The sequence below is a fragment of the Vigna radiata genome, chromosome 1 (genome assembly GCF_000741045.1).
Source record: "Vigna radiata var. radiata cultivar VC1973A chromosome 1, Vradiata_ver6, whole genome shotgun sequence".
NCBI classification, from domain to species: domain Eukaryota; kingdom Viridiplantae; phylum Streptophyta; class Magnoliopsida; order Fabales; family Fabaceae; genus Vigna; species Vigna radiata.
In genome coordinates this window covers 7,306,901-7,317,406 of record NC_028351.1, presented here as the reverse complement: position 1 = coordinate 7,317,406, position 10,506 = coordinate 7,306,901, and the positions used below count along the sequence as shown (strand labels likewise).

At 26.7% G+C, this 10,506-nt stretch overlaps 1 protein-coding gene across 1 annotated transcript in view; it reads right to left on the bottom strand.

Annotated features, from left to right (window-relative positions):
* Window positions 1-7,112, bottom strand: part of LOC106779094 — a 21,923-nt gene extending 14,811 nt beyond the window's left edge. Inside the window, exons 1-4 of the mRNA XM_014667174.2 lie at window positions 7,005-7,112; window positions 6,821-6,886; window positions 5,770-5,835; window positions 4,989-5,201 (exon numbers count right to left, since the gene is read on the bottom strand). Of these exons, the coding sequence (XP_014522660.2) occupies window positions 4,989-5,201; window positions 5,770-5,835; window positions 6,821-6,886; window positions 7,005-7,110 (451 nt within the window). The 5' untranslated portion in view covers window positions 7,111-7,112. The remainder of the gene's footprint in view (window positions 1-4,988; window positions 5,202-5,769; window positions 5,836-6,820; window positions 6,887-7,004) is intronic.
* Between the last annotated feature and the right edge of the window lie 3,394 nt (window positions 7,113-10,506).

Sequence of the window (10,506 nt, the reverse complement as noted above, 5' to 3'; positions counted from 1 at the left end):
AGACAAAAATACCCTAATATATCATGGATTCTAAGTTTTAAGGTTAAGGGTATTTTAATAATTTTCATTTTCAAAACTAAAAAAAGAAACCCTCAAACCCTTGCTCACCTTCCTCATTCCTCTCAACCCTTTCTCTTTCATCTCTCTCACTTCAACATTTTATCTGTCATCGCTACTGTAGCCCCAACTGAAAAAAATAAGAAACACTCACTCTTAAACAATTTCTTACAAAAAAATGATTTTATAATGAGTTTTCATTTCATAATATTTGTCTTATCTAATTTTTACAAGCATAACGAGACATCCAAAGGAATTGGTAATTGGTTTGAAAAAATCAGAAACATTCATGGTTAAACAATTTCTTACAAAAAATGATCTTATAATGAGTTTTCATTTTATAATTTTTGTCTTATCTAATTTTCACAAGCATAATGACATTTGAAGGAATTGGTAATTGGCCTGAAAGTTTTTTTTAGAGATGATAATTCAACATCCATAGATGATTTGAAAGTAGAGAGGTTAGTGAAAATGATGAAATTGAAGAGATCTTGAATGAACTTTTTCCTGAAAGCGAATATGTCAATGACTCAACTCTTACAAAAACAAATTGTTTAACAACGAGTGTTTTTTCAGTTGGAACTAGTGTAAGGATGACAGAGAAAATGTTGGAGTCAGAGAGGTGAAAGAGAAAGGATTGAGAGGAATGAGGGGGTGAGCAAGGGTTTGAGAGTTTCCTTTTTCTTTTTTTTTTTAGTTTTGAAAATGAAAATTATTAAAATACCCTTAACCTTAAAACTTAGAATCCATGATATATTAGAGTATTTTTGTCTACTAAAACCCGATACACATTGTTAAAATATACTAACTAAAAAATAAGTGTACGTGAGTTAGCAAACCATATATATATATATATATATATATATATATATATATATATATATATATATATATATATATATATATATATATAATATTTTGATTGTTATATTATGTATGAAATAACTGTATAATAGTTTTATGTACATATTTTCATTGAGTTATATATTCTTTCGTTCTTGATTTGAGGTGTCTCTTTTAGTAATTATAAATTATTATTTTAGTAATTATAAATTATTAAAATAGAATGTTATAATTTTATCATTACAAATTATTTTATAATATTAATAATATTTGTTTAGTTAGATTGATCGGTGTTTTCAATTAAATTTTACTAAAAGGGATTCCATAAAATTTTCTTTTAATATTAAGTTCAATAAAAAGTGTTTTTCATTAATATTGAAAAACAATTGGTGTTGTTAATGAAAGGAATAGTCGGATTAGACATCAATTAAAGAACTTTAGTTTTTCATTTGAGAAAAATATAATATCTTTAACATTATTTGAATTTTTTTTAACTATTTGAGAAAACTTTGATTAATATTGAGTAAAAAATAATAATGTCTTACAATACCAATAGAAATATTTTTAAAGTCAACTAAAATAAATTAAAAACAATGCGTGAAGTTCAATTCAAAAATACAATTAAAGTAAACAAGGAAACTTAACTTGAAAAATAAATATGTCTTAACTAACGATAAAATAACCAGATGATGTTAGTAAAAAAATATATATTATTGGCTTAATCTAGAAGAAAATTTTATTAACATTTATATAAAAAAAAAAACATTTAAGATTATGATACGCCTAATAAAAACTAATAATGTTTCACTTTTTTGTAAATATTTAGAAATTGAGATTTTAGAAACATGGTGGTTTTAAATTAGTGAGTGATAACTTACTGGTTTTGCAATTTTTTATATGTTTAGAAGTCTAGGTTAGTCTATTATAGCCTTTAATTGTGTAGAGTTAGGTTAGTTTTAGGATTTTTCTTTAAATTTGTAGTTTTGTAAAATTGTAGTTAAAATTATGTTTTTAGAAATATTTTTTTTTAGTAATTGTTAATAATTAGGAAATCAGTATATTTGGAAAATCTTCTAATAATTTTTTTTCTTTATTTTTGCTTAAATAGGTTTTTATCTTCTTAATTGCTTAAATACCCTCCTTTTCTTTAATTGTTGATGGACCTTGTGCGTAATTGAATTAAAATTGCATATTGGACCTTTTTCCATTTGGTTGCATTCGTTTGCTGCATTAGACATTGAGTCGCTGCCTTTGATTGGGCTGAATTTGTAAGCAGATGCAGCACTGAATTGGGCTGTTTTTGGAACTAATTTTCTTCATTTTTGGCCGCTAGGGTTGGGCTGCGATTAGTGATTTTAACCAATGATTTTGTTCTTTTCCATTAGTTTAGGTGTTTTCCAGTTACTTGTTTTCTATTTTTGAAATTTCATTTTTTGTGTTGATGTGAATTAAAGATTATTATAATTTTAGCTTAGATTTTTCCTTATTTTCAATTTTAAATTCAATTCTTTGATCATGATGCATATAGTTTTAAGTTTTGTTTTATTATAGTTAGATAGCTTTTCATATAGATTTATGTTCATTTAAAATAGTTTAGTTCTGCGAGTTTGCTTAATTTCTTTCTTTTTTTAAACTGTTTATAGGTCAAATTTTCTTTTCCTTTTAAATTTCATTGTTTTTGAATTCTTTTTCCCCACCTTCTTTAGTAATAATTAGTAAATAATAATAGGACTTTATTTAATACTTTAAACTTGATTTTAGCCGAGGTTGATACCTTGGTTGTCCCTATGCTACATTAGTAGGGACTAAGTTTGTTCTGTTTTTGTACGATGAAAAAACTTTTTAATAGTAAGATTCAATTATTTTAATATTAAAAACTTTTAATATAAATAGTTTTATTATGAACAATTTAATATTACCATATCTCTAAAAACCACTTTTTAGAGTTCTTTGACTTTTCTTTAGAAGTTCTCGTCCTTTGCTTATCTAATTAAATAATTAAGACCGTATAATTGATCTTTGCAACTAGCTCTTCCATTTGAACCGATGAGTTTCTCCATTTGATTAAGTTGAGTTTCAACTCCTTTTCTCTAGTCTTTTCTTATATATGTTGCATGTGAGTCTCACTCAGCTTGCATGAGTATTTTGAGTCTTTGTTGATCAATGATTTTAAACGTGTACCCTGATCGTGTTTCTGTTGTCTGTAGGAGCAGATAGATCTTTTTGTGTGTTTGGAGTTGTTTTAAGCTTTATAGAGTTGTTTGGCCATCTATAAGATAAAGGAAACTAACTACCACTTTTTATGTTGATGATGCTTTGATAAACTGTGTTGCATGTTTGATTTGGTATGAAATTGATAGATTGGTATTTGGATTTATTGTTGGAAATTCTATTGAATGTGTGCTTGCTTTGATTGAAATTGGTGTTGAGTTGGGGAATTGAGAATTCGGCCATTTGAGGGAATTGATATTCATTCTGACACCTAAACTTGTTTTTGAACCATTCATTGAGTCAATAATACCAATTTGGTCAACTGAATAGGTCCTTGGTTTCCTAATTCACACTTCAGATGTTGTTGATTTCTAGCATGACGCTCAATGACACTGATGTGGCGCTGGGCGCAAGCTTGGCAATGAGGGTTAGAGAGCATTTCAGCTCTAGGTCGTTGAGCACTAGGTTTAAGCCGTTGTGTGAACAAAAATGTAAATGCTTTGATGTTAAACGGTGGCTTGCACTATTGAGCACCACTTTTCCTTGTAGGTTTAGACCACATTTTCTTCTTATTTTGTTGGGCAAGAGAAATTGCGAGAGCTCTAGAGTTGAGCGCTAAAGATTTATGCTGATCTATCCTTGTTACGAGGGCTTTTACGTTGAGTGCTAGTGCATTTCTTTGTGTTTTTCTTGGTTTTGTTGATCTTGCTAGGTTGTTTTGGATTCTATATATATTTATCATGTAATTTGTGATGCTTCATGGGCTAATAAAATGATTGTAAGTATATATGATGTTTATTGATGTATGAGATGTGATGATGATAAGTTTGCTTTTGTGTGATGTGTATGGTATATTTGTTTGATGTAATTTTATGAATCTAGTGGAGAGATTCTATGGTGGTGTTTAATAGTGTAATGTATTAATGTATAGATTCCAAATTGGGGGATGATTTTGAGACTCTAATAACCATTCAATCTTAAGTAGAGAAGAGTGATGTATGTCGTGAGGAGTAGTAGGAGCTCTGGTTTAAGAGTTTTACCTTGACCTAAGATAGTTACCTTGTGTAGTAGCTTGACGGAAAAAACTATTCCACCACATAAGTGTAGGTTCGTATGACATCAATACATGTATTTATATGGTCAAGTTTAGAATAAATGATTGAATGTCTTAAGATTGATTGATTTATCTGTGTTATATGTTTACTTCTATAAAAATGTTATATGATTATTTTTAGTACATCAATGATCATCTTAATGGTGTGAGTAGATGAAGATGTTCAAGTTGATCCAATGTGAGATGAGAGTGGTGCTGAAATTTAGTTAGATTTCTTGTCTTACTCAGTTTTGTAAAACAATTTTTGACTCAGTGTGATAATACTTTTAATTATTGTATAGAATCTTTGTATATGTATATATTTAATGTTATAATTATACATGAGATAATTGTAATAGCCTTATTTTTCTCTAGTTATCCATTCTTTAAATTGTTGGTGTGTGATTTCACTGGTTATATACTATTAAGATATGGAGTTACATTTTTAGTTAGTCAAAACGATAACATTAATTTCAATAAAAAATTTAGTTAACAAAAAAAACAAATCTAAATGACTTAAAATTTAAAAATACAAGAAAAGACACATTTAAAATAAAATTTAAATTTTCCAATTTTAATCAATTCAACTACTATCTTAACTTTTTAAAATTTATTAATAAAATGAACCTAATTTTTTTTATAAAATATTTTAAATTCATTTAGAAAAATACATTTCTTTCCTCTTAAGGAAATAATTTTAATCATAATATTTACTTAAAAGGCATTGTCATCGTTGTGAAAGCTTTAATTGTCTAAATTAGAGAAAAGAATGATAAAAATATACCTGGTGTTGGTGTCGATGAAAATGTTGGTGGTGGTAATGAAATTGATGATGATTGTGGTGAAGGTGTCGATGGTGTTGGTGGTAGTAATAATGGTGGTGGCGGTGGTGAAGGTGGTGGCGGTGGCGGTGACGAAGGTGGTGGCGGTGGTGATGACAACAATGACTTTAAATTTGGTGACGACACACAATTTCGGTTTTTAAATTGACGACAAACTATTCAATAGTTCAAAATTATTAATTAATGCACACTTTATATCATTTTCTTCAAAAAAAAATAAAGGTTGAAGAAATACATATAAATATATATTTAGAATAGACAATAAAAATAAAAATAAAAGAAAAGATGATAATTTAATTAAGATTATTCATTGATTTAGTCTTATAAAGTTACCCATTTTATTTTATTTTTGTTCAGTTAAAAGTTATTGTTTTATTCTAAAACTATATATGATAAACTAAATTTGTTTATCAAACATGACTTGTAAGTAGTAAGTGGTGTTAAACACTTTTGTGGCTAGTAAAAAGGTTATCAAACATGACTAGTAAGTAGTGTTAGATACCTTTGTGGCTAGTAAAAAGGTTGCGAACTAATTAAACTAATGTGTCAAATCTTACATACATTTTTATCAAAAACTAAAACGAGAAAAAAAACTCAAATTCACAAATTTGCTATCAAAAGCATGTAAATAAATCGTTAACAAAGAGTTAATATACAAAGACATTGTTCATATTAATATAATGCACTTTTGAGACAATGAATATGAAAGGATGAAATACTTACCATTGCTAGTACCACTAACAGGTTGTGACACGTAGGCAGAATTACTCTCCACGCTCCTGCTGCAATCTGTTTGTTATCAACACTTATATCTATTAATAAATTTAAACACACTTTTTGTGGGTAAACTTTAAAAGTAATTTAAGTTTTATCATCCAGTCTCGTAATTTTTTTATAATAAATATTTTTTATACTTTTCAATTTTATTTTAAATTTTATTATTTAAAGAACAAAATATATGACTATTTTAAGAAATATTTAAATTTCATATTTTTTATTAAATTCTTGAAATTTCGTTCTTCTCTCTGTTAATTTTCTTTCGTTTAAAACCCCAAACTGGTCTTTCAATAAAGCGATTAATTATAAGAAGATAATATTTTTTTATTCCTCAGAATCTAACTTTAAAAATGACATTATTAATTAATATTATTTTAGATTAAATAAATTTTCCAGCTACTGTCATCTTTAAAACTATTCAAATCCAAAAGTCCCAAAGTTTTTTTTTATTGTATTAAGAGTTCTGAAGATAACCAAAAATTATCCTTAAAAGTATGTTTCTTTATTAAAATGAAATAAAGAATTTAATTTTTACATATATTATTCTTATTATTATTATAAAAAATATATTAATAATTATATATATATATATATATTTATAATAAATTGTAATAAAAAATAATAAATTTAATTTATACATTGTCGTTAGTTATTAAAACAAATTTTAAAAAATATTTACTCTTATTTAAATTTAATCAATTTAATTGAATACGATATATAACAAAATTAATAACAGGATGACGTATATTTAAATTTATTTAACACACATTATAAAAAATATCTCACTAACTTTAGAGTAATTTTTTAGAGAAATATCACTTCTCAGTCTTATATATAGAAAATTTTGTGAAACAATGAATCAACACTGTTTTCAGGTGTCTGCTGGGATTCATTAACATTAGTTTTTTTTCTAACACTAACATTACCCTTTTCTTTTGACCATATTATAGAGCTAAACACTGAAGATGCATTGCGTAAAAAATATAAAGTTACTTACTTTTTCTATCATCACATCCCATGACGACATCATCAACTTTGTTTAGGATTTTTGAGTGGTTTTGACCTGCAACACCAGTAGTACCATCAATACTATGCTTTTAGTTGAATCAAGGAAAGAAAAACTTATGTTTATACATGCAGGATTTGTTCTGATATATGTGGTTGCATGGATCTATACGTACCCAGAGGCATAGTCGAAGTGCTGAAGTTCACATCACATGTAGTTGGAAGAAGAAGCGTTGCTGCACTTACAGAGAACAGAAAGTAGAGAGTGAGTCTCCGGAACATGTTTAGTTTCAACGCATTTGCACACATAGGAAAGAGCTAAGTGCCTATCTTACGTTTTAATGGGAGATTCCTTGGTCAATTCGAGATGATCCAATAATGTCTACCTTTTGATGTGTAATAAAATTGAAAGATATGGAAATTTCTCTCCAGCTGGAAAGAACCCAAGAAAGAAGGACCACACTCGGCTTTTTCCCCGACCAAGTCAAATCATTATTAACTCTTTCCGATTTCATTTAACACCGTGATAATTAGACAGTAACTTATTCATTATAAATAAAATAAATTCTTTTAAACACAAGTTCCTAACTTACACACTTCGATTCGATCCATTATATGTTTTAACCAGTCAATGATCAAATTAAAAGGTATCCTGAGTTTGCTTCAGATGTAAACAAAATATTAAACTAAAGTTTTTTTCTTCTGGCTAGGTTAACAATAGTAATTAACAATCTTCTCCCAATATATTATTATTATAATTATTGTATAAATTTTGGTTAGAATTATTTTTATTACTAAAATGAATCATTATTAATTAACCTCGTTTTTTGTCATCACATTTAATTTTTGAAAAGATAAAATTATATTGAAAGAATATTTTTAACATGAATACTCTTTATTTTTACTTAGATCCAATTTAAAAATATCTTTTACATTAATTATTTTTTCACAAAATACTTTATACCTCTGAAATCGATAATGTATATCTTTAATGTCTTACACCTTTTGATAGTCTAATTTGATCTCGCATAAAAACTGTTTTATAAACTTATTTTGATAATTGTATGTATGCAAGCAATAAAAGATAGAAAACTGAAACAATAAATTGTTTTGAATTAGAGAATAGTATTTTGACACCAAGAATTTTTTTACATCCATTTATATTATCTTTCACTACCTTTCACATTTTTTTAAATATAAAAGTCTATTTTTGTTTTTTGTTAGGATCATTTTATCTCTTATTTTATCTCTGTAAAGAATTGTCAAACAGTAGAAATCATGTAAAAAAACGTTTCAAATGGGTTTTTACGTTGACGTGAATTACTTTACCAACTTTTTAAGAATACAATTATAACAGTATTGCTCTGTTTTAATTACAAATGAATGTTGATATCCTTTACTCACTAATCAGGAATGCTGAATTACTTGATTTATTTCTTTCTTTTATATACAAACGAAACGCTAGAAAACACAATGCTTTGTATATATTCTTCAACTTGTTGGAGTGTATTATCAATCACACTCAACTTTTTATATACAAATGAAACGCAAGAAAACTCAATGTTTTGTATATATTCTTCAACTTGTTCGAGTGTTTATATATATATATATATATATATATATATATATATATATATATATATATTTGCCATTCTTGCCCGTATATTGGAACTCTTTTATCCATGTTTATGTACTTTGGATTTGGCAATGTTGTTCTGATTTGCAGAAAACGCGTAAAAGCAGTTTGACACACATAAAAGATCCATTAGCTGTACATATTATGAAGTACCAAGAATTCAAATGTAGTAATGAAATTTAAGAGGAAGATTCAGCTGTCAGATCTTGTAGGTGAAGAAAACATAGGTTTTGGTGGCATTTCCAAGAAATTGATGTTGCCTTCCAGCATGTCCACTACTTCGCTCATTGTAGGTCTATCATTTGGAAACGTCTGAATGCACCATAAAGTATGCTCATTCGTTTTGCAATCTCATTTTCTTCAGTGCTCATCACTTCATCAGGTCTTAAATCCTTGTCCAGGGCAAGCCTCTTGTGCACCAAATGTGGGAAGTATATCTCACTTGTATGACTCACTTCAGCATCATTGTTCTTCCTCCCTCCTACCATTCTAGCAACATATCCCATACTTGTATAAGGATAAAAGATTTATTACCTATAATGACTTTGCTTTTCCAAAATTGGTGATTGCGAGTAATAATAGATACTCTGTTATAAATTAGAGAGATATAGTATTTATATTATAATTTTTGTTATTGTATTTTAATAATAGAAAAGAATGAATAGAAATAAATAAAAAAATGTAATATATTTAATTAATACGATAAGAAGAAATTAAATTAATTAGATAAAATAATGAATTATAAAAGTATTTTTAATTTATTTTTAATGAAAATAGGTATTAATATTTAAAAATATCAATTATAAAATAATTAATTTATAAAATTGAAAATAATATTTAACTTTTGTATTTAACGTTCCATTCAAACAAACAAAAGTATAATTTTATATTTTTATATAACTTCAATTTAGTTTGTAGAAATTTATTTTACAAAAAAATAGAACAATATGACTAATATCATATTAAGAGTAATTAAAAAGTCTAAGATAAGGTTAAATCAATAATAAAATATAATACTTTTTACCTATTGTCTAAAGCATGTTCTTACCAAATACAGATAATTTGCATGTAGTTATGGAATATAATTAATTTCTAATGAAAAAAATAAACTATCTTATTTAAATTTAGGAATGGTAGTGGTCTGAATTCTTTTATTTTGGTTCATCCCACACCTGGTCAATTAAATTTTGTTGATTTGTCTCTCATATGATTGACCCACGGGATTGTGGATCAGTTTGCATATGTAAAATATTATTAAAAAAAATAATATAAATATTGGGACAATAACATTGTTTTAAGGTTTTACATCTTAATTTAATTTCATAAATTTATAATTGATAATAAAATTGAAATAAGCTAAGTAAGCATGACATTAACATCTAGAACAAATAAATATATCAATGTTTAATTTTTCACAAACACAAAGAGATAAAATAGAATATTATCTAAGTCTCCGAAAAAAAAAAACTATAACAATTAAGTCATCTCCACACAAAAATAATGACTTAGGAATTTAAACATGAAGCTAAGAAATAACAAAATAAAAGAAAATAAAAAATTGGAGATGAAAATATGATGAATATTTTGTTATGGATTATGCCGATTTAGTTTTTCCAGCTTGTCATTGACCGACACATTACTCATTGTCATCCTATTTAAATTGATGTAAGTTTAATTTTACAATTTTAACTTTAACACATTTTTACAGAATTTTAATTAAAATAACACCATCTTATTATCATAACTGAAAGAAACATATGACACAGGTTTTTCTGGTGGCTAGCTTTCGCACACTGTTGTTGTAACTGTCACATGAGGTTCTGCCTGTTTTTCTAGATGATAGGAAAGAGCTAACAATTATAAAGAGTGATTCATTTTAAAATATAAGTCGGGAAATTTACCAAATATGCAGTCTGCTTAATTTCAGGATCTAATGGGAGAAGAAAGCAAAGGTTTGGGTGGGATTTGTAAGGAATCCATGCTATGCTACCTTCCAACATATCAATCACTCTGCTCATTGTAGGTCTATCATTAGGAAACGT